The sequence below is a fragment of the Helianthus annuus genome, chromosome 10 (genome assembly GCF_002127325.2).
Source record: "Helianthus annuus cultivar XRQ/B chromosome 10, HanXRQr2.0-SUNRISE, whole genome shotgun sequence".
NCBI classification, from domain to species: domain Eukaryota; kingdom Viridiplantae; phylum Streptophyta; class Magnoliopsida; order Asterales; family Asteraceae; genus Helianthus; species Helianthus annuus.
In genome coordinates this window covers 28808195-28832695 of record NC_035442.2, presented here as the reverse complement: position 1 = coordinate 28832695, position 24501 = coordinate 28808195, and the positions used below count along the sequence as shown (strand labels likewise).

Genomic DNA, 24501 nt, shown 5'->3' with positions numbered 1-24501 from the left:
TTCATATTGGATAGGTATGGATTGGTAGGTTGAGAAAGACCTACGAAATGACTGATAGGGTATGAATGTTATGATATGGAAAGTTTAATTTTTAACAATTGACATAAGAAGAATGTATGTCAATAAGAAGTGAACTTCAAAATGTTTGTAATGATCGTCGGGTGGTATTGAACTTAAATGCTCGTAACTGTGGAAATTCTGATAGAACATAAAAGACGGCAAGTGTTATTAAGAAATGCTAATTTTGATGCTCGGCTTGTTGGCCATGTTCATTTGAACAAGACATTGTAGAAAAGATACGCATGGCATAAATAACAACAGTAACCATGGAAATAATGCTTAGTCTTCGTGGATTAAGTATGGATAAATAAGTTAAGAAGGGTGAATTTAGCTGTAATAATAAGTCCTTGAATGATTATAGTATGTGTATGGTAATGTATCGACCCCTCCTATGAGCTTAGAGGTAATCGGGAGTAATGATAGTAGTGGAATGTTTAGGATGGCTCATAGTGATCAAAATGAAAGATAGCGTATGATGTATGAGTAGTATGAAATAAATCGATTTATTTCGATTAGCAAATATATGAATGAAATATGCTTAAATAGGAAGTTAGAAACAAACCACAGACTAAGGTTTATACAATTAATAATTGTATACAATTGGAACAAATTCGATGAAAGAAACGTTAGTGATGATATGTGTTAAGAGCTAGTATTATGAAGTAAAAGACACTAATAAGAGCTCTGGAGCAGAGTCTAACATAAGTATAATTATGAAAGTAATTTACGTATTATGAGGGCATAGGAACGATGTGTACAATTACGTTCATGCATGAATAACACCTTTGCCAAGATCCCGAATGCGTTTAGGTGGTAGTAAGTATTGTGAATGAACAACCTGAAAGGGGTAAGAGTAGAATCGGTCTAGTTTGAATGAGAAAGGTTTCGGGGACGAAACCTTCTTTAAGGGGGGTAGACTTGTAACACCACAAAACCCGAATGTTTATAATTGCCATGTGTTCTTATATGACTTAGCATGAAATAAACGACTAGGTTATTTAAACTAGTTAAGTAACGCCCCAAAAACTCGAATTACTAAATTTGCTAATGAGACCCCATGTTTAATAAAATAGAATGTAGTAACTAGGTTATTATACCTAGTCAAAAGTTTAGCAAAGCAAACAAGGGAACAAACTTGAGGGACCATATATGAACAAGGGGGAAAGTTATGTTTTATTAAACAAAATCATAACACACAACACACATACATCGTGTGTGTGTGTGCGTGGAATGCTCTGGAGAAGAACAAAGGGGTGCAAACCCTAGTTCTTAAAGAAGTTCCAAATTAAAGGTTGAATCGAAGCTCAAAATCATGAATAAACACGGATTAATGCTCACCATCACAAGAGGATCAAAAGGTATGTCTCAAAACTAAGATTGGTGATCTTGTATGAAATGGGTTATGTCTTAATCCATGAATTGGGATGAAATTAAGCATGAACATATGTTAGAATTATCATTTGGAATGTGAATTATACAAGATTTGATGTTAATTGAGATTTGGAGATGAAACCCACTTGGGTTAGTAGAAATGGCGACATGGGTATGTCACCCATGTCCAACCTTTGTTTGATTCTTGATATGATATGTTGCATGTGACCAAATTGTTAGTTATATTGAACATGGTATGAAATTGAATTATTATTGGTAGTTTGGATGATTGAAAACAAGAACTAGGAAAAAAAGAATGAAGGTTACTTGTACATTATGTTTAGAAACTTGTACGCATGCCAAGTGTTCGATGAAATGACTAGGTGAGTTTAGAAGGTGAAATAGTATGCAAGAAAGTGGTAATTAGTTATGGAATGTGATAAAGGGGTGTTTGATAGTAAATTAACATGAGAATTGAGTTTAGATATAGTTCATTGCTAAGTATGAATTATGGTGCAATTGTAGAATTAATGAGGTTTCAAGTATGGTGCGTACATGTAAACAAGTGATCATGCGATTAAATGAGTATCTCACCATGAGTGTACCACATGTTATGGATATGATTAATGGAAGTCGAATGTGAATTGTGAATTAATATGGTTGTTCTCTTGTATAATTTCATATGCTAACAAGAACGTGTGTGTAATGAAACGAATGTATGTGTGAGTAAATATGTATGCGTGTATGATTATGTGATTATGTGGTTGTAAGTACATTTGCATCATGAGTAGGAAATGTATATGGTGTCATATGTATAGCCTAATATGATGTAGCGAATATATGAAGTTAAGTCGGAAGTTTATACATTAAATCGTTGACTTTTGGAAGTCAATTGCACATAAGGGACATAGCTAGATTTTTGACACAATTATTAGATCTTGGAACGTCATATGGTATGTGTTAAATTAATATGCGTTTTATGCGTTAACATGGTGGATTGTATGAGTTTGAAAAGATATGATTTGGGCGTATGCCTTATGATTGTTAGACTTGACTATGAAAGCTAATTGCGAGTTATGCATCCGACAGGATCATTTATATGTAAAATCATGTATACTAACAAGGATGTGATTGCGGTGACACGAAAGCATTAGGGATCATGTGGAAATGGACTCAAGCAAGAAAGACAAACGGGTCAAGAGTAGACAAGGAAGCGGATGCGAAAACGGACGCTCAAGGTAAGTGAATCCCAAACTTACCCTTTTGACTTAACATGCTTTGTTACTTGGTAAATTATCTAGAGTTATGTAAGAAAGTATGAAGTAAAGGTAGTGATAGGGTAAGTCTAATGGAAAGTAGCCGAATGTGGTTAGGTAAGTTGGGAAGTGCATGATATAGATCAAGCGGGTCGAACATATATGCATGAATCGTGTAACGATAATGTAATTTATAAAGTTTAAGGACCCCAAGGTATGAATTTTTAGTTAATTAGGTAGGGAAATGTTTTATGAACAATTTGAAACAAGTTTCAAGTGAAACGGATGCAAAACGATCAAGTTATGCGAATTTTAGTATTAAAATAGGGGCTGATCTGGGCATCGCCGTAGCTTACGGTGCCCACCGTAAGCTACGGTGGGAGCTGGGCCCTTCCTTCTGCCGTAAGACAGTTAAATGCCACCGTAAGGGTTTTGGGGCCACCGTAAGCTACGGTAGCCACCGTAGCTTACGGTGGAGGTCAGGTGCAAAATGTAAGTTATGCATTTCTTTGTTTTCCTTTAATTTCGGGCCTCGTGAATTCATCCCAAGCCCCGATAAGCTTCTATAATGCACCTCAACCCTACCAATGGCTTGATAAGCTACGGTTAAGTATGGAACTCATCTTTAAGGTCCGAAATGTACCCGAAAGTCACCTAAAAAGCGTTTAGGAAGCGCGAGTAAGAATGGAAAGGGTAAGCGTGTGTGCGGGAAACGAATTAAGTATGTGGGTCAGTATGTATAGATTTAACTTCTTCCCAATACGCTTAAGCTAATAAGTAATCATGAATATGAGGTAGTATGTATGTATGAATGTATTTATGTAATTATGTAAGTACATGTACGGGTGAGTGAAGGTATGCACATGTGTAGTTATGATCCGTTTTATGAATGTATGTTTGTATGTAGTTATATATGTATGAATGTAAGTATGTATGTATGTATGTATGTGAAAAGGTATGTTTGTATGTAGTTAAGTATGCATGTATTTATGGTTGTATGTAGATAGGTATGCACGTATGTATGCGGGAAGGTATGTTTGTATGTAGTTATGTATGTATGTAGGCATGTATGTGGGTAGGAATGTATGTACACAGTCATGTATGTAATGTATGCGTAGTTTCAATACATTTAAGTATTGACGTTATTAACAGTGTGCCTCGAGATTGAAACATAGTGCAGGTACTATATTGAAGTTCGCCAAGGATTAGACGCCCGGATGGAATGACTAGATCTAGAAAGAAAACGGGATGAAAAGTATATGTGGATATAACGTAGCGAGACTACTGATTAAGAATCTTGTTTGTATATGATGAATACTAATGTTGTGAATGTATGTGGTGGGTGCAGGGTGTACGAATGACAAATTATCATCATGAGGTGTAGCGATCAAGGTCCGAGTTACGAGATAGATTGTACGGGGACCCTGGAGTATGTAAATTGATAGACATAAGTTAGACTTTCATTTTGTAAATGAGTACGAAGGATGCGTATATTGTAAAAAGGTTATTTTATATTGAAGTTTCAAGTAAGATAAAACGTTTTAATGAAAGAAATTTTATGGTACGTAATTCCGCTGCGTCTTTTCATTTAAAGCGTGTTAGGGTGTTTCATCATCCTCCAGTTGTACTACCAACTCATTATTTTTTTTGCTTATACAGCTGTGTGGTTTCTGCAAGTGCCTTCTGATATGCTACACATTCAGTTTGATATTGCTATTAAAGATTAAAACAAAGGGTTATAACTTATGATAAAAGCACATTGAAGATATTCTTTTACAATGAATGAAATGAATTATAAAGTATAAACCTCCATTGACTTTTGACGTTCAGTTAGTAGATTTTCCATTGATTTTAACTGTTTTTCCATTGTAGACATAAAGGGGTCAGGTCAACCCACAATCCAAACTAAAGTAACCTGGTTAGCTAAATATTTACACAAATCTTTAACCTAAAATTTACTCGAATGCTTTTGAATTAATGACAAAACTATGAATTTCTGTATGATGAACCTACTGACTAAGGTAACTCACACATCGTATGGCCTCATGATAAGATAGTTAACTAACTGGAAAACTAAGTCAATGTCATTAACCAAACATGGTGGTCATTAGAGATGCGTGTGAGAGTTGTCGTAAAAAAGTAAATAAACCTACTTACTTGTAATGAGGCGGAGAAACTCCTTGGAAAAATATTGTGGTTTTCTCGGTGTCTATTTCTGAATTGACTTAATTCGCCCAAGTTTTTAAACCCTATTGGAATGCAGACATTCTATCCATGCCCTTAGTTATGTTCGTACCTATTTGGATATAATCCCATCTGCATCAAATTATATTGTCCATCAATAAACTATTTCTGGTTGTATAATGTCATACACTACAATCCGGAAGATCCTAAGCAATGGACGAAGCCGTTGTGGACTCGTTGTCACTCGATAAAGGTAGTAAAAGTTGGTGAAAGCTCGTCGGTATGGAGAATTCGCCAATGCATTACCAACTAAAGTACCAAAATGGATTACCATTAGGGTTTATGTTCAGAAAGCCATGACAAACTTTATGTGACGATGCATTGCCGACAGATCAATGACAAACTTTATGTGACGAATGGTTCACCGACTAATCTGCCGCAAATCATGGAGATATTATCAAAAAATATCGTAAAACGATTTTTTATCCGTAGAACTATCTATCAGTGAATGATTCACTGATGATCAGTCAATATTTTTTGGTCTTAGAAAGTCAATTTCTAGCAGTGAAAAAAAGTATGAAACTCACAGTTGTTTTTCTCCTTGCCGATACACCAAAGCCAAGTATTTCGCCGATACACATTGCTATTGCTATACTTTCTATTAAAATCAGCAGATATTAAAATCAAAGCAGTTCACGCTGCTCTTCTCAAAACTCAAGCTCCACTCCCGGCTTCGAAGAATTCTACCTGTAAATTGAAAAATAACCGTTCCATATTAATACCCAGGGTAGTTTTATAGCCTGGCATAAGCTTCAAAAAGAGAATAAAATACCGAGCAGCACTAATAACTAACCACTTGTAGTGACAACCATCTACAAATTAGCATATTCATTTTTAAGTTTCCTTTATGTTGAAAACATATTGTACCTGAACATATCTCAAATAACCAGTCTGTTCATCTTCATCATAAGGTTTGATGTTCTTTACTCTATTTCTATTATTTGGTTAAACGAATAATGGACAAAAAACAGATTTCGTTTCGGTAACCTTACCGTGCCAATCGTTCATACATCCTTCGTAATCGTCCAGTTTTTGATCGGCTATTTCGGTTCTGATCGGTGCTAACCACATGTGAGCATGGCTGGGATACCTACAAATGAATATAAAAAAAAATAAAACGTAAATTTGAAAAATCAATATTAAACAAATAATAAAATTTGTGAAATAAGTCAATAACTTACATGACACCAGTTGGTTTCAGCCGCTCAGAGATGATGACATCAACTGTTATTTAGTTTTGAATATGAGAAAATAAAGATAATGTTAAAAAAGGAAGATTTATGAATTAAAAAGATGACCTTTTTCGGGTAAGGTTATATCTTTGATTGAACCGTCGATTACTTCAATAATGTCTTGAAGGTTATTTGCTTTAATGAGCTCGCGTGCATATTCAACCATTTTAGTAGCTTCCACAGCGTATACCTTCTTTGCCCCTGCCCGAGCTGACCAAATTGCTAAAATGCCACTACCTGTTCCTACATCCAACACAGTCTTTCCCACGGAATCGCCAATTCAGTTACAGCTTCAAAAATCCAAACACAAATTCAAATTCATTAACATCCAGAAGATACATAATAAGATTTAGCTTAAAATCTACATCAAACGAATTATTCTAAAAAAATCACAGATTTGTCTAAAATAATTTAGACCTATTTCTCATACATCTTCACTTCGGCTATTGATCGAACAACTGGTGTGCAACCAAAAAACACCATAAACAAAGACTAAATTCAGGCAATAATTAAAGGGATAAGATCATTAATGGATAAATATATGTGCGTTTATACACGCAGGAGATATGTAGAGATGAGGTGGTTTACAGGTGCAGATCAGATCGGGTCAGATCGGATATTTCTCCGGCGATTGCTCGGTGAATCACTCGCAGAGGCTTCCTTTGGATTGCAGAGGCTTCAAGCACAAAGAAGAAGTTCGATTGAAGTTTTGAAATGATCAGGTGTTTGGGATTCCTGGATTTGAGAGAGAGAAAGTGAATTTTGAGAGAGAGAGTGAATTTTAATAAAGAAACAAAAATGAGTCTAATATTCAATTGGGGATGAAAGTGAAGAATTTATAATCATCTGAAGATTTGAGAGAGATGCATTGAATTACCTGATGAATTTATAAATCATGTTGCATCTTCTTCTTCGTCTTCGGAAAGTGAAGAATGGAGAGAGAGTAGAGAGAGAGAGATTGAAATGGGTTTTTGAATTTTGAAGCTTTGAGAAATTATAAGAAGTTTTTATACTATGATTTGAATTTTGATTATGGAGCCAGGATTTTGAATCGTCAGAGGTTTTGAATTTTGAATTTTGAATCGTCAGAGGTTTATTCATCAGTGGTTTGCCCTTTGAAAAGGTGAATGTGGTTTATTCATCTTCATCAGTGGTTTATTGATGGCAGTGGTTTGATGGCAGGCCTTTGAAAAGGTGAATGTGTGCCACCTTTGAATTTTAAAGTCTTTTAATATTAGGCATTATGATGTAAAAATGACATAAGAAAATCCTTGTTGGACATGCTCTCTAGCTGACACATCAGCTTTTCTTATGTCATTGAGATTTCTTCTTTTATAGAAAGTATAGATAGATTATTATTATTATTATTATTATTATTATTATTATTATTATTATTATTATTATTATTATTATTATTATTATTATTATTATTATTATTATTATTATTATTATTATTATTATTATTGTACTTGTATAAAATGATTGATAAATAATAGTTTTGTCATATGACATATTATCTTATCGTTATGTCGTTGTCTATCCGTAAAAAGAGTAATAAAAGTTCACAGACTAAATAACACATGTTTGGTTGCCTTGTCTAACATATTCTTGCACGGGCAGTATTCAAATGTTCATGTTTAGATCTTGCAATGCGTTACCAGTTAAAGCCAACATGTAATTTATATATTGAAGAGTCAGTTGGATCTAAATTTAAAATATTATATGATTATGCTAAATTGATTTAAATATTATCACTCCTTATATTTTGTTATCATGATATATGGTTATATTGTTAACAAAGAATAAGAACATAGTTATTCGCATTGAGGGAATTTCTTTAAAAGTATATATGGTTGCTTATATGCATCGATATATTTCTTTAAAAGTAATATTCACAGTCAATAATATCAAAATTATGTTATCCATTAAAAGGAACACGAATACTAAAGCATCAAGTTTCATACAAAAGACCGTTGTTTAAGTGCTACCTGTTCAAACGGAAAACATAACCAAGTATCCACCCCTTCACCATATCAACATCATGTACAACAAAATATCAAATACTACATCACAGTTCATACAATAAATCTAAAATCAATCGAAAAATATAAAACCAAATATCTACGAAACGACATTATTTAAGGTTCTGATTTAGAGAGAATGCATCGAAATCAAACAAAACAAGTTCATATAAATCTTATTATAAAACAAACAAAACAACTTCATATAAATCTCTGTATTTATCATCACCACATTTGAGTTACAGTGAATGCATCCAAATCAAGAAACTAAAACGAAATGTAACAACTTAAGAGACTCAATACAGAAGAAATTGCAAAAAAAAAAAAAAAAAAAAAACCCCTAATCGAAAACTTCAAAGTTATTTTCGCCAATGCCGGAGTAGAGTATGAAGAGTCCAAGCCGGAGAAGGAGAAAGGTATAAGAAAGTTTTATTGGGATTGTTAAAACTTTTCGGTAGCTATGTAATATTTAAATTATTGGGTTTATAATAAACAAGTCATAGATAATATTTGTTATTTAATAGTAAATTTATATGTTTTATTTAGGAGTTAACTGCCATTTTCGTCCTTGTGGTTTGTTTACTTTTGTCATTTCAGGCAAATTTTCAAAAATGCACTAGTTTCCTCCCTGACATACTAGAACGTGCTACTTCAGTCCAAAAATTAAAACTCAGTTAAGTCAGACAGGTTAAATGAAGGGTATTATTGTCAATTTATATATATTTTATTTTCACCTTATTTTATGAATTGACAATAATACCCTTTATCTAATCTGTCTGACTTAACTGAGTTTTAATTTTTGGACTGAAGTGACACGTTTCCAGTATGTCAGGGAGGAAATTGGTACATTTTTTAAAATTGGCCTTAAATGACAAAAATGAACAAACCACAAGAACGAAAATGACAGTTAACTCTTTATTTATAATTAATAAATTAATAGATAAGATTATGTTTAACAAACTGTTTTTAATAGATTTATAGGTAATATATTTTTACAAAATCTATAAAACGTGTACATGAGCAATACTACTTTAAAGTAAACCAATTTAGAGATCATTATTATATTTTTTCAAGTTATGAGGTGACTTTGTTTGTCGACATATGTTATAGATAATAGCATTTTAATGTACTGAGCATATTAATAACTTTTGAGCAAATGCTCCGTAATTATTTGTATTTTTATCGATTAATGATTAGCGTTGTAATGTTGTGAGCAAATTGATAATTCCCAGCATGTGCCATGATGTATTTATCGATTAATCAATAAAACTTAAATCATTATGTACTTACGATTGATTCGATGGAAAGATTGATCTCGTGGTCTAAAACAAACCCGTGTAATACACGGGTCATAAGCTAGTGAATATATACATCTTGAAGAATATATACATGACCCAAAAACCCAATTGGTCTCTCATGGGTTTTAAGCAAATACAATCCCATATTTGGTGGTCTAGTTGATCAAGCAAGCAGCTACAAGGAAGAAGAGCAACCACAAAACCATTCTCGAGTTGCATCTATAATGTGAAGAAGAAATATCTTGGGCACCAACCTCATACACATTTCCGGATTCTTCATCTTTCACTTTAATGCTTGACGAGCCTGAAACCACACAAATATCAAAATTAATTATTAAAAAATAGTTTACTCTTTAGGTAATTATAATATAATGTATATATAGATAATATAATTACATCTCTAATTATAATAATAGATAATATATCGTCTAATATTCCCCCTCAAGCTACGGTCGGACATCGACTCTTGGACTTCAATATGGGAAATCGTTGAGTTGATAGAGGCTTGGTAAAGACGTCAGCTATCTGATCATTTGTTGAAATAAACGGAACCGATAGTTTCCTTTGAGCAACCTTTTCTCTAACAAAGTGAAAGTCAACTTCTACGTGCTTTGTACCCGCGTGAAACACTGGCAGATAGATATGTAGCCCCCAAATTGTCACACCATAGTGTCAGAACAGATTTCATTAAAACACGAAGTTCGCGAAAGCAAAGTCCGGAGCAAGTCAATTCTGCGACCGTATCTGCTAGTGCCTTGTGTTTAGACTCTGTAGAGGACCGTGATACAGTTTTCTGCTTTCGTGCAGACCAGGAAACTAAATTAGATCCAAGATCGACGGTCATCCGGGCAAGCTGCGCAATCAGCATCAGCAGCATCAGAGAAGGCACTCAAGGAATTAAATGCGGCATCCGTATAAGCATGTAAGGTGGAGGACGAAGATCGGGATATCAAAAGGCCATGACTACTTGTACCATGAAGATATCTAAGAATTCGTTTAACTGCTGCCCGATGATTCCAAATTGACACACCATAGTGTCGGAACAGATTTCATTAAAAATGATGATCAAATAATCAGCTTTCTTCGGCTACAAGATACTAGGGGGGTCAATTATGTCGGGTTGGCTGGTAGAACTGATGAACCTAAATACGACCTATATATTTATTTGTGTCGAAGAAACCAGCCCAACCCATACACAAATAAAAACATGTAACCCGAACACAATCTGTGAGCCCATTTATCTAAACGAGTCAAGCAGGTTGATGGGTTATAAATGGTTTGTAATCAAGTTGTAAACGGGTTGGTGGGTTGTAAACATGTTTTATAAAATGGGTTGGCCTTATCAACCTATCTAATTAAATGGATTAAATGTGTCAACCCGGGACATGAACCGTTTAATTAAGCGGGTTAAACTGGTCAGCCGAAACATTGTACTTACAGTCATAATCAGTCCATCCGATTACTTTTTTCTCCATATCGTATGTAACCAACTTATCTGATAGAATAATATCTGCATATAGAAAAGAAAATGGAAAATTTCAGATTAAACCCATATAGTTCAGATTTGACTTTCAGGAGTCAAAGGTAGACAAGAATTGCATTGATTGTAGAAGGAAGTACTATTTTTGAGTTTTGATCTACACAAAGTATATGAATCGAAAGCATTGTTTAAATTAAAAAAAGCAATAAAATATATGCTCAAATTTTATTTTGAAGAAATGTAAGTTTGACTTCCAAAAGTCAAAAGGCACTTGGTAATTCAGATTCCATTGGGATAAAATTAAATAAAATTGGTTCAACTGAACCAAAAATGAAAACTACTATACAGGAGCCAAATTCATAGATTCATGTGAGGCGGGTTCACTCGGGTAAAACTGAAAAGCTCGGGTAAAAAGAGATATCCCCATGACATGATCAAGTTTTTACAATATTCTTAAATTATTTATTCAAAACATTGGCTGCTATAATAATAACAGTCATCAAATTAAGTTATTTATGAGATTAAGTAAATGGTTGACGGTTCAACTCGACCCAGCCCGTTTTTCCTCGACCCAAATTGACCCGTTTTAGTTGTTAACAGAAGAAAATAAACACTACCTCCTAACAAAGTTAGTTCCTTTCCGGTTTTTTCTTTAAGGTTACTGTTCTGAAAACCGATGCACCATTCATCATCCTGAAGGGGGAAGATCATGCAAAATCTTTATTAAAATTCAAGCAATAGATCAGATTATTTTTATGTTTAATATCACAAAATATATACCTCAACTTGGAAGAAATATTGATGGGGTAAAACTTTCAATGAAAGTGAATTTGCAAAGTGTAAATTGACAACCGGAAAACCATCATCGATGCTGCAAACAGGAAACAGAAGACAAAGTAAGTCATTTTGGTCATATTTAAAGTCAAAGTAAACAGCTCTTTGACACTCAAAAGTCAAATGTGAAATGTGAAATACATACGTATGAAATCAAAAAATTGGGAATGTGCTACAAAAAAAAACGAAAACACTGATACCCATAAAAAAATAATGGTCAAATGCAAATAGGGTCGTAGTCGAGCCGAGTCAGGTTGAGCTCGAGCTCGAACTTAAACGAGCCAACTCGGCTCGGCTCCTTTATTTAATCGAGCTGAAAAATCCAGCTCGAGCTTAAAAAACTATTCACAAGCCGAGCTTGAGCTTTAGAAATAGAGCTCGAAACGAGTCAGACTACAGCTTTAGGTCTCTTAAGTTAAAACCGCCAAGCTCGAGCTTGGGCTTGGCTTGGTTTGTTTACACTAGTTAAAAGAAGCCTTACTTCCCCGAGTACTGGTAGCATTTAAACATCTTCTCAACTACATGCGGCTTCTTTCCAGGTTGTGCAGCCATGATCTAGGTTCAAAAGAATAACATCAAAAATTACATTTAAAAATTCCAAAAATATTAACAAAATAAATAAATAACTTACATATGGAGCTTAAATATTTTAGCATACCTTTTCCATTAGTTGGTTGTAAACCTCATCAGGAAAATAAGCCAAAGTCGTACCGCTATCAACTACAACTGCTTGCTTCTTTATAAAGTCAAGTATACTTGTTGGAAGTTTTATATCCTCACCATTCACATCAATAGACTTCAGTTCGATATTATAATGTGTCCTGCAACATGTATATAAACCGCAACTTCATATACCACTGATTTTATTTTGTTTTTCTTTTTCAAATTTTTATTTCATTTTTAGTGTAAATCACATGAAACCGGTCACATCTATCTCACTCGCAATAAAAATATAACATAATGCAAATGTAAAGAAACACAACTTACTGATCATCTATAAGTGGAGTTGTTTTTATCTTTGGCTGCACTACTTCTCCAATAGCAAAAATGCCACCTCCTCCTCTACCATCCAAACAATGTGAAAACATTTTTCGCACCTTTTTAGCCGAAGAAAGCTGCGAAATCATCGATGTATTTGACTGCCCGAACCCAAGAATCCCATCGAGTGCTTGGTCTGACGAACCTAGCTGCCCGGATTGCTTAGCCCCACATCTATCTTGGATCATAAAGTTATCAACATTACATGTGAACTCAAAGACTTGATTCCATTTTTTTTCAAAAAAAAAAAAAAAAAACAATTCTAGTACTAATTAGGCTATATTCTTCAACTTAGAGATGTAAATGCATGTAAGTAGGGCTGCAAACGAACCGAACGAACATGAACAACACCTTGTTCGTGTTTGTTTGTGAAGGAAATATATATTGTATGAGTTTTATGTTCGTGTTCGTTTGTTAATTTAGGCAACGAAAGCAAGCGAACATTCATGAACACAAATGGAAACAAACGGACACAAACAAGCGTCCATGATTAGAATATATAATACACTGATACTCATTAAATATTTTATTTGACGGGAATTTTGAAGTATCTAAATAAAATTTAATACTAAAACCGCTAATGAATTATCAAACACAAACGAACATAAACGAACACGTTACCGAACGTTCACGAACATAAATGAACGAATGCTACCTCTGTTCATGTTCATTCATTTAACTAAACGAACGAACACATACGAACTTCTCGTCAGACAGTTCACGAACTGTACGTTGAACGTTCGGTATGTTTGCAGCCCTACGAGTAAGTTAGAACCTGTTTTGACCCGAACCAAACTGATACTTTTTTAAAACAGCCCGTTTCAACCCCAACCCATTTTGACCCGACCCAACCCACCCCTTTGGACAAAATTGTAAGAGACAGCATAAAGAAACTCACCCCAAAATGACATTCCCACTCATAGGTGTAGTTTGACGGTTTCCAGAAACTTGGGCAATTTGTACATTGTCATTGACAAAATAACCAGTGGTTGAACTCCCGTCACCATATTTAACACCATACGCACACAACATTCCCGCCTTACACTCGTCACTTGGGCCAGTAAATGTAGATTTGCAAAAGTCATCATCACAACCAACCTTTTTGGCAGTTGAAGAGTCCTTTGGATCATACAATCTCAAGGGTATCTATCAAAGAGTTTAAAGAATCAAAGCAGAATCTGATAATAAAAAAAAATATATAGAAAGTAGTGAAGTTTGATACATACTCCAAGGTCACTTTCCTTAGGGCAGTTTTCACATTCGATACAGTTAACCCATAGAAGATCGCTCCCTGTATCGACCTGTACATGGTAATCCTTTGGTGGAGACCCGATTTGAAGTCTAGTGAAATAGAGACTGCACATATATATAAACAACATTTGCACATAAATCTAGTATTATAATCACATCAGTACAAGAAGAAGCAATATAAAAAGTAAAAACTAAAGAAACTTTAACATCCAGATCCTCATAACAACCAATATTGTCCGTTTACCTAAATGGAAACTTCCCGGGAGGTTGATCCCACACAAGCACGATCTTGCGTGAGGCACTCCAGGGGGTTTAGGTCGCTCAAGGGGAAGTGAAATAAAACGAGAAGGTATATCTCTCATATATTTAACAAACATATCAGCAGGCAGCATGCATGTTTATCAATATCCGTTTGGTTTTCCCTAAAACAACACGTAAAGTAAGATTTAACTAATAATTAAGGTGATGGATGATTCTGGTTTCAGTGAAAGTGCACTAATTTTAACATTATTTTACTAATTTCGTGAAAATAACGTTAAAAGCTGAGGACGGTTAATCATGCATCATGTGTTGGCATTGATAACTGAAAGACAAAAGGGGTACATGCACTAATCGGTCTTTGTCCCGATTGCTGAGTGTTATGTGTCTTATGCCTAAGGCTTGATGCAAAACTACTATCGAGCCGGGTCTCACCGGAAGCGGCCTTTCTATTCCTACGGGGTAGAGGTAAGGCTGTCTACATCTAACCCTCCTCAGACCCTACATTTGCTTTGCTGTTGGTGGGATTTACCGAGTATGATGATGATGATTCTGGTTTCAGTATGAAAACTATATGTGGGCAGCAACAAAACACATCTATCAACAAAATTTCACTTAAGAAACCAAATGAACAATAAGAAAAGTGCATAGACTAACGCTGCGGCGGTGGGGCGGCTGTCGCCACCGAGAGGGAGGTCGGCGGCGGAGAGAATTCTCCGGTGGCGGTTGGCATCGTGAGATATAACTTCTTTTAAAGTCGTTTCTCTCCCCGCAAATTTATGGTGAACCTCCAACACCACATTGCCAGATGATGATGATGATGATGATGCGAAAACAACAAACCCAATTATTACCAAAACAACTCCTCTTCCATTATTCACACCCATTTCTCAAATATGGATATGGATTTGGATTTTTCAAATCTCTTCCTTCCTGTTATTATTGAATAATACATGCAATTATGGATTTGGGTTTTCAAATCTCTTCCTGTTATTGAATAATACATGCAATTTGGACGAAAGGAAGAAACGAAAGCCAAAAAGAAAAGGGGTCGGTGCAATTTGTTCCAGAGATCCACTTAGAGAAAAGAATTGTAAGGAAAGAAAAGGGGGTAATGATGTTTGTTCCAGAGATTATATTATATTATGGGAAGAAAGGGAGAGACAGAGGAGGTTTTTTTAGTGTTAAATTGTTTCCTTCCTTCTAAATCGGGATGATTGGGAGAGAAGAGAAGAATTAAAGACCACGTTCCTAATTTAATTTCTATTTTACCTTCGTAAAACATATGGCGGGTATATCTCCCACATCATCTATCCCACAATTGCAAAACTGTTGGATCATTGTTTCTGTAACCTCAGCGTTCATCTTCCAGGTAACATCACCTTCCTATTTCACACCCAATTTTGAGCGTCCTTCTCCTTTGCGTGTTGATTAAACTAATGGGTCCAATTTGGGTGGGTTTTAGCTTCTTGAATTGATTAAGTAAGATTGTTTATAGCAGAAAATTTTGAAGCTTAGGCCTGAATTCCCCTTTTGAGAAATGTATGTATGAATGAATGAGGCCAAACCCTGCACTCACTTCAGTTTCAGTTTCAGTTTCGTTTGTATGTAAAATTGAAGATAATTAATTGAATAACTGCTGATTATAAATTTATAACTATAATGTTCGGCTATTTTGACAAAATAAAAAAAGATACTGTATGTATCCGGTTAGCTCTCGTTCAGTTTCGTTTGAATATTTCTCTGTTACTGATTGAGGTAATAGTTATCTGATCTGATCGCCTTAGGCCGGAGGGTGTGGGGGCGCCACCCCTGCCAACTCAGCCACGATAGCCCCCCCACCCCCACCCCGAGCGGATTACGACAGGGCGCAATAGGCCCGGCTTCACCATGGTAACGAGCGCCATTGGCATGATCGAGTGGGGCCCACCTGATTTAATCCAATCCAATCTTTTTTTTTTTTAATTTTGTTTAATATGGGGCTTTATCCCACACCCAGCAAGTTAAAGGAGGAGGGCGTTATAAAGCCCCCTGGCTGACGTGGATCCTAGGTGGCGCTGACGTGTCCTGATAAATCCCCTAGGGACTCTATCCCACACCCTCCAGCCTTATTGTCACGTTATCTAATTAGTTAAAAAAAAAAAATCAAAATCCGAATAAACCGAACCGAACAAATCGATATTCGATTTATTAATGGAACGAGCATTCTCCGCAACAATTCTTACTGCTACTTTATATGAATTCAAGTTCTAAAAACATTGATCCAAATGATAGAATCATATATTCAGTTTGATACATCATTAATCATTTCATAATTGAATGAGCTCAGCAACAATTCTTATTGCTAAGCTATAAATTCATATTCTAAATAGTAGAGAAGATCTAGCTTTATATTTTGTCAAACCTTTAGGATTAGGATTTAATCACCCCTAATTGTGTTGACTGAATAGAGAGCATATGTTTGACATCACCAATGTGTAGACTATGTTGACCCATAGGAATTCTTCTAACCCCGGATCGATCAACGACACTCAAGAATTTGCACACGTGTACATTTATCGGCACCCTTAGCTGTCGCCCGGCTGGCACGTGCACCTTCGCGAACGCCACCAACTGTTTGTGTGGGCCCCAGTGGCCAACTGGAGGGGTAGAGTACACGAGCATTGTGTGGGACCCGTCTTTAGACCCCGTGTTCTTCACATCCATTTGTAGACCAATCGAAAGCCCGCCACATTTGGCGTGGGTCACCCTTACTGTGTCAGTGGTTGCGCTTGTGTTTTTGTGACGGCCATCCACTGGGACAGTGAACGTTGCGGGTGCACTCGCGAGTGTGTGGATGATGTTTGAGTAGCCCAGCCCGTGCCCGAATGGGTACACGACCGGGCCTTTGTAGAAGCGGTATGTTCGGCCCGGGTAACCCGTTGCTTGATTTGATCTCATGTCCATTGTTGTCATTGGTACCTTGGTGAGGTAATCTTGATGATACCATGTCATTGGTAGCTTTCCTCCTGAAAAAAGAATTTTATTATTGATATTACTTCACATTATGGTCTATTGTAAAAAAAATTAAAGTTTGTTTTCATAAAAAAGAGTAAAATGCCATTTTCGTCCATGAGGTTTGGCAAGTTTTGCGACTTTCGTCTAAAAGTTTGTTTTTCTGCATCTGGATCCAAAAGGTTTATAATCTTGCCAATTTCATCCAGCTTGTTAACTCATCCATTTTTCAAACCTTGGACCTAATGGAGAAAAATGGATGTAGTTAATGGGTCGGATGAAAATGATAAGATTTCAAACCTTTTGGATCCAGATGCGAAAAAAACAAACATTTGGACGAAAGTCGCAAAACTGGCCAAACCTCATGGACGAAAATGACAATTTACTCCAATTTTTTTTTTTTTCAATTTACGATTACCAAATCCTCGTTGAAAATTTCGGATTCTCCTGTGGCATACCTGGATTATGTGATCCAAACAACACATCGGCAATGGCGGCACCGCCAGCTTGGCCCGGGTAACCAGCCCAAACAATAGCACCAACCCGCGGATCATGCTCAGCAAAAGACACATCAATGGGCCCACCCGACATCAACACTAAAATAGTCGGTCCCTTTGAGGCTGCAGCAACTTTAGACACAAGTTCTTGTTGATACCCGGGTAAAAGCAACCCATCCCTATCTTTAAACTCTGCCTCTATTGACTGGTCTAGGCCCATTACCAGAACCGTAGCATCCGCGTTACGGGCTGCCCGGATCGCATCACCGAAAAGGTGAGCGTTTTTGCATTGCACGTTTTGGCAGCCCGACGCGTGAGCTGTTTTTGTGTATCTTGATATTCCTTGGAGTGGTGTTGTGTATCCACAGGCAATACCTGTCAAAAAAATAAAAAATAAATAAATAAAAGTTTCACATTGATGGTTTATATTAGGAGTAAAGGTAGGGGTGTGAATTTCTGACACGTTTCGAAAACATGACACGAACCTAACATGAAATTCGCAGGTTTGTGTTTAGTCTAAACAGGTTCGGGTCAGTTTCAGGTTGAACCCGCGAAGCCGTTTAGTAAACGGGTCGGGTTCGGGTCAACCCGGTCAGGTTGGCGGGTTGACCCGTTTAACCCATTTATATTATATTATATTGTTATACAATATGTTTTATGTCATAAATTAAGTTGGGCGTGTATTTTATGCTATCATTATAGCTTAAAAAGAGAAATTGACATAACATTTTATAATTTAAATGTAATTGTATTATATACATTTGTGTTTTTTTAGTAAATTTTATTTCTAATATATTAATTTGCAGAAAAAAATAAAAAGGTTAAAAAATTCGGATTGAACCGGCCCCGTATTCGGGTCAACCCGCGAATAACTGGGTCGTGTTCGGGTTCATATGTATGACACGATTTCCGGGTTTGGGTTCGTTTTAAATTTTCGTGTTCGTATAGCACCCCTAGGTAAGGGCTTAGAATGGCAGTATACCTGCATAGTTTCCAATCATTGTAACAGTAACATCTGAGTTAGGCCCTATGACAGCAACGGTTCGGTGGCGTTTAGGGGATAACGGCAGTGACGGGCCGTGATTCTTAAGAAGAACGATCCCTTGTTTTGCTGCTTCAAGGGCTAGCTCTTGGTTAGCCGGGGTGCACACGTCCCGTGGCCCGAGATTACCGAAGATCTGAGATGATGGCTCACCGTCGAACATCCCTAATCTCATTTGAACCGTAAGGGTGTTGAATAATGCACTATCAATTTCGGTCTCTTTCAACAGACCGCGGTTAACTGCACCTTGTGTATGCACGGCTAGGAATGGCCCGCAATCCAAATCCAAACCTAAAATACCATAAAACTAGTTTTGTTGTTTAAACTGATAACTAAATGAAGCCGTTTAGGTGATGGCATTTAGTGATGTTGTAACCTGCTTTTATTGCGTCGGCTGCAGCTTCTTCAGGAGTCGCGGTGTAGTGTTGATTGTCGTAAAATACTCCAACAGAGTCGCAGTCTGAGACGATGTACCTTTTTTCGAAAACAATGTTAACATTATAAATACACAGATAAGTATGACAGGTAAACAAATGTATTCATTTTCAAAATCAAAAATTGTCGGATGTCGAACGTGACATGAACCTAAACATGGTGCACCTTGTGTGTGCACGGTTAGGGTTTGATCTGAAACTGATCCGAACCCGTTTAGACTAAACCCATACCCACAAATTTTGTGTTAGTTTGTGATATTTTTTAGTAATTTAGACCACTATATTCACTGAACATGTACCCTGTGACATTATTATAGTCTATTACCCAAAAAATTTATTGGCTGTATGATTTTATATACCCGTTGAGTCGCCAAGCCCCACGAATGGTGTCACGAAGAAGTCGAGGGTCGGCGCAGGTAGGAATGCCATTGACTTGATTGTAGGAGCACATTACACTTGCTACTTTCCCTTGCATAACACATTGTCTAAATGGTACTTCAAATGTATCCACCATTTCCTGCTTGCTTACCTGCATTTGCATCATAATCCTTTTATATTTTCTTTATACAAAGAAACTGTATTTTCTTTCTTTCAGCTGAAAAATGGGCTTCTTAACAGTTGCTTATCCTCTTAATTACACATGACAATCAGTTAACGAGTTTAAACAAGTGTGAGAAAGGAGAGGGGGGGGGGGGGGTCATAAACCGCGTTGTTTGGTAGTTAATTGTTCGGTCCATGGTTTGATTCTGACAGTTAAAACATTCCACGATTTTTAGATGGCGATAAATTTTTCATACGATAGATTGTAAAAAAAAAAAAAAAAAACTTGCACCATAAAAACAAGCATTATGTTCTCTCTAATTTGAGTATATGGTATTGCTATAGTTTCTTTAATTTAAAAAAATAACAACGTATTACACAATTACCGGTGTCTTTAATTTAAAAAAAAATAACATATTACACAATTACCAATGTCTGTGTTTTCCGCCGCATCGTGCGGACACCCCTCTAGTAATATATTAGGGTGTACGGGGTGTATTTCGGGGACCCCTTCGGGGATGTGTTTCACCGGTCGGCAAGAACACCGCCATCGATGCGGTGAGTAGAGAGAGGAGAGAGGAACGGTGGCGGCTCACCGAAGAGAGAGGGAGGAGAGAGAGAGGGAGTGACCAATCACAGCTTTCCTTTTTTTTTTTTTTTTTTTTAAAAAAAAAATCCAATTCACCTAAGAGGGGAGTGGCGCCATCAAATTGGGGTGTTAGGGGAGTTTAAGAGGGGACTTGACGTGGCACACGGGGATTGGTTTGGCGTAAGAGAGGGGACTCACCTATTAGGTGAGCACCCCCTTCACCCTTAATGAACATTGCATTTGTAGTTTTAAAATATTTAATTCAAACTAATGAATTTGAAAAAAAAAAAGGTAACTTGTTGAAACCGTATGGTTTCTGCTGGTCCAGCCGACCCAACCAACCTAGTCATTCAGTATGTCTTTTTTCAAAACCATCAAGGTTGTGTCAAAACCGGCCAAACCATGAACCGCTAAGAAAAAACGCGTCTTTTCTAAACATATTAATGGTCATTGCTCTATCTTAAAAAAGTAAAACAAATATAAGTGTACATATATCTGGAACTTGTACCTTGGCATTAAAATGGAATCTATCGGTCCCACTCCAGTTATCAAGATCATAGGCCGTATAATGTTTACAACAAGCTGCCACTTTCAACCGGTCACCTGGCAGGTTACCTTGTAGTCCTCTAACATATCGAGAAGCATATTCACCGGCTACTATCGGGTCTTCACCGGGAGTCTCTTGACCTCTGCCCCACCGTGGGTCCCTAAATATGTTTATGTTTGGACTCCAGTATGTTAATCCACCCATACCTCCATTGTACATTGCCCTTGCTTCATCAGACACCACCTATATCCAATCAATCATAATTCATAAGTTTTCTTATTCACTATATATATATATATATATATATATATATATATATATTTTCTCTTTAAAACCATATAAATTACAAATATTTTGATTTTCAAACTTGGGCAATAGCTATTCCGCAATCTCGTTTTGAATAGCAAATCCAGTTCTACTAAAAACAAAACTCTGGTTCTTCAGCGTCGAGAAATTGTTGTGCATGACTCTCTCCACTCTATCTAGAAAACTGACATTTTCAGGGTTAAGAGACCGGAAAGCATCAAAGGCATAGAGAATGAATACATGTTGATTCTCAGTACAAGTTTTTTCATGCTTAACGACCTTCTTGATTTTGCCTTCAACACAGCCTGGTCAGTCACGAAACGGTTTCCCTAAGCCCAATAAAGGGGACACCCTGGTAATACCCACACATGCGTGTTTCCCGTCTGCCCAACTAAACACAAGAACATCCGCTTACCGAAGAGTGGACCTCCCTTCAAGCGGGTCGAGTTGAGTGGGTTGGCTACCACATTGGATTGGTGGTTTAAAAAGATTTTGTTAAAGTTAATTATGTATAAAAGAGTTTAAAATAATAAAGATGGTTCAAAGTCAAAATACATAAATATATTTTTTTAACTGCGATTTACACAGTAGAACCAAACCTCTATATGAAACCTTCAACTTGGATCATCTAGCTTATTTCATGGCTAGATCTAATGTCTATAAGTCAGGTTGGTTATCGGATATCCTAGTGCGTTAAGCTCATAGCTTGCGTCTGTTTAAGGACCTTAGGTTGATCCACGAAATGCATATTACATATTCTTGGATAAATTATATGAATAGCAAAGATTAAATAGTCGGTTCAGTTTACACAGTTAGTTTCAAGTTTAAGCTGAACTAAACCAAAACCGTTTTTGTTGGAATCTTAAACCAGTCAAACCTGACTGATTTGCTTTGGGTTTGATGGTTGTATTCATCTCCACGGTTTCTGTACCACCCTTTTTTAACACAAATATTTAGAAACATGAAAAAGATTTCATTTTTAAATGATCTTGGTAGTGGAGCAAGTGTTTAAATTAATTTATTTTTTTTGTTTGACAATATAGGCAAGGCATATTGCTTTTCCAAAAAGCCTTACACATAAAGGTCGAAACGAATATTACTAAAAATGACACAAATACCCCTAGTGCATTTGCCCAACAAAACCAATGACATGAAACTAATCAACTATTTCTATAATATATCACAATCGAAATTCGTTAAGTTTTAGTTTACTAATTATTATATCACCAATTATTCAATAAATCCTGTGTATTACACTGATTGAAAAAATAAAAATGATATAAATCATAAATCTCTAAATACTTTTTATAACAACTTACCCGTCCGATCTCTTCCCACAAGGACGTATTGAACGAAGCCGCGGTAGTAATAACCTGCGGGAACGCGGTGGCGCCAGGGAACTCGCCACCGAACCGTGTTCCGGGGCCCACATTGGACACTCCATGAAGAGCCTCGGACCACCACTCATACTCATCCATCCCCAACCGTGGCACCGCAGCCGCTTTGTCCACTAACAACCCAACTTTCTCCTTAAACGTCAACCGACTTAGCAAATCCCTCACTCTATCCGCCACCGGCAAGTGCACGTTGCAAAATGGCAACCCTTTCACGGCGGCGTTTCTTGGGTCACAAGCAAACGGCCGCCGTGCATCTGTTGGCCAAGAAATAGCCAAGAGAAAGATAATGAGAAGATAGTGGAGTATGGTGGTGGTCATGGTGTGTTTTGGATGATGAATGTGAAAACAAAGGAGGGTGTAGGGGTTTATATACAATCATTGAAGTGTGGGTTATGGGCATGCAAGAGAATCGCTTTGATCAGTAACTTGTAAAAAGGAAAAATAATAATAATAATTGCTTTTGGTGCAAGTTGTGTTGTAGCTGTACTATAATATATCAAGATAATAAGTCATGCATTTTTATGGAGGATTTCTTTTTTTATTTTTTTTAATGTTCAAGATTTTTGGTTAAATAGAATGGATTATGAGTTATGACAATAAATTAATTGGTGATGGAGAATAGTTTTTTTAGTGAATGGTCACAATGGAATATTAAGTGTTAGTGATAGAATCATGTTGATAAGATAAATCACACAGATTCACTATGTTTATGATTGTCTACTTACTAATTCTTGAACTTCTTGTCTTCACGCTTACCATCCTATCTAGCATTGTAAGTCTAGTTAAAAAAGAAGTTACATAAGCCGTTAATTTTAAGTAAAGAACTGAATAAATATATACATATGACGTATCTTTATTTATTGCTTAAGTTTATACAACGAAACTGGAAACTACCACTGAATTACAAAAAAGGTAACTTCATGTAATAGTATGAAGCATTGTAAATCCAGTTTAAACAAGAGTTAAATGCTATTTTAGTTCCAGTGGTTTGGATCATTTTGCCAGTTTAGTCCAAAGGTTTCATTTACCGTTGCCATTTTAGTTTACTGTGTTAACTTCATCCATTTTTTTGTTAACGAGAAGGCAATTCAGTCATCTTACATGTAATTGTTAACTAGAAGGGCAATTCGGCTATATAAAATGATCGAATTGCCTTTATCGTTAACAAAAAAAATGGATGAAGTTAACCTAGTGGACTAAAATGACACTGATAAAACCTTTTTGGATCCACAGACGAAAAATGAAACATTTAGACTAAATTGGCAAAATAACCCAAGACAAAAGGACTAAAATGACATTTAACTCTTTAAACAATTTATAGAATACATATTCGCGTAAAAAAATATGTCATTTCTCGTCAAAAGGACTTAAACAATGGAAATATCATGTCGTTTTTAGTAATACAAAATATATATGTTTAAAAGTATGAATGTAAGATTAATCAAATGATTGTTTATTAAAAATTAACCACATTCATCATTTTTAAATAATAATAATAATAATAATAATAATAATAATAATAATAATAATAATAATAATAATAATAATAATAATATAATAATAATGGACTCCTCAAATCGAAACAAAAAGAGAGAACGATTTCGAGCTTTCGTCTTTTTTTTTTTCAGTCACGAATCACGACTCACCATTATGCTGAAAGTGAGTGAAATAAAATTGGTACAATGAATTTATTTCTGTAGGGACACGTGGCAACATGTGATTTGATTTAGAGGTGGGCAAGTGGGGCCCATGTCCTTCCATAAACAAGGAGTAAGGGGAGCAGGTTTTTTTACAATGTCAAGTTGCAAATTA

At 36.0% G+C, this 24501-nt stretch overlaps 3 protein-coding genes and 1 long non-coding RNA gene across 5 annotated transcripts; 1 reads left to right on the top strand and 3 right to left on the bottom strand.

Annotated features, from left to right (window-relative positions):
• Positions 1 to 1293: 1293 nt before the first annotated feature.
• Positions 1294 to 4170, top strand: LOC110881048. Its single transcript, XR_002559575.2, has 3 exons — positions 1294 to 1418; positions 2580 to 2669; positions 4036 to 4170. It is a non-coding gene; the product is annotated as an uncharacterized LOC110881048 (long non-coding RNA).
• A 1294-nt stretch (positions 4171 to 5464) lies between these two features.
• On the bottom strand, positions 5465 to 6891 carry LOC110881047 (protein arginine N-methyltransferase PRMT10-like). Its single transcript, XM_035978533.1, has 5 exons — positions 6752 to 6891; positions 6230 to 6422; positions 6113 to 6155; positions 5924 to 6021; positions 5465 to 5618 (listed from the first exon to the last, which is right to left on the bottom strand). Exons 2-5 carry the CDS (start codon positions 6327 to 6329, stop codon positions 5539 to 5541), a joined length of 321 nt encoding a protein of 106 aa, XP_035834426.1. The 5' UTR covers positions 6330 to 6422; positions 6752 to 6891; the 3' UTR covers positions 5465 to 5538.
• A 2585-nt stretch (positions 6892 to 9476) lies between these two features.
• Positions 9477 to 16040, bottom strand: LOC110884332 (aspartic proteinase-like protein 2). Of its 2 annotated transcripts, none has more exons than XM_022132032.2 (10): positions 15001 to 16040; positions 14061 to 14190; positions 13733 to 13980; positions 12784 to 13008; positions 12455 to 12617; positions 12278 to 12351; positions 11743 to 11833; positions 11580 to 11655; positions 10921 to 10992; positions 9477 to 9786 (listed from the first exon to the last, which is right to left on the bottom strand). In XM_022132032.2, the coding sequence occupies exons 1-10, from the start codon at positions 15228 to 15230 to the stop codon at positions 9638 to 9640; spliced, it is 1458 nt and encodes a 485-aa protein (XP_021987724.1). In that variant the 5' UTR covers positions 15231 to 16040; the 3' UTR covers positions 9477 to 9637. The 2 variants fall into 2 exon arrangements, with proteins under 2 accessions (XP_021987724.1, XP_021987725.1); XM_022132033.2 differs by having other exon boundaries at positions 15616 to 15880.
• A 540-nt stretch (positions 16041 to 16580) lies between these two features.
• On the bottom strand, positions 16581 to 23151 carry LOC110884331 (probable beta-D-xylosidase 2). Its single transcript, XM_022132031.2, has 7 exons — positions 22612 to 23151; positions 20948 to 21229; positions 19670 to 19839; positions 19253 to 19350; positions 18817 to 19167; positions 17796 to 18209; positions 16581 to 17351 (listed from the first exon to the last, which is right to left on the bottom strand). The coding sequence occupies exons 1-7, from the start codon at positions 23005 to 23007 to the stop codon at positions 16756 to 16758; spliced, it is 2307 nt and encodes a 768-aa protein (XP_021987723.1). The 5' UTR covers positions 23008 to 23151; the 3' UTR covers positions 16581 to 16755.
• Positions 23152 to 24501: the final 1350 nt, after the last annotated feature.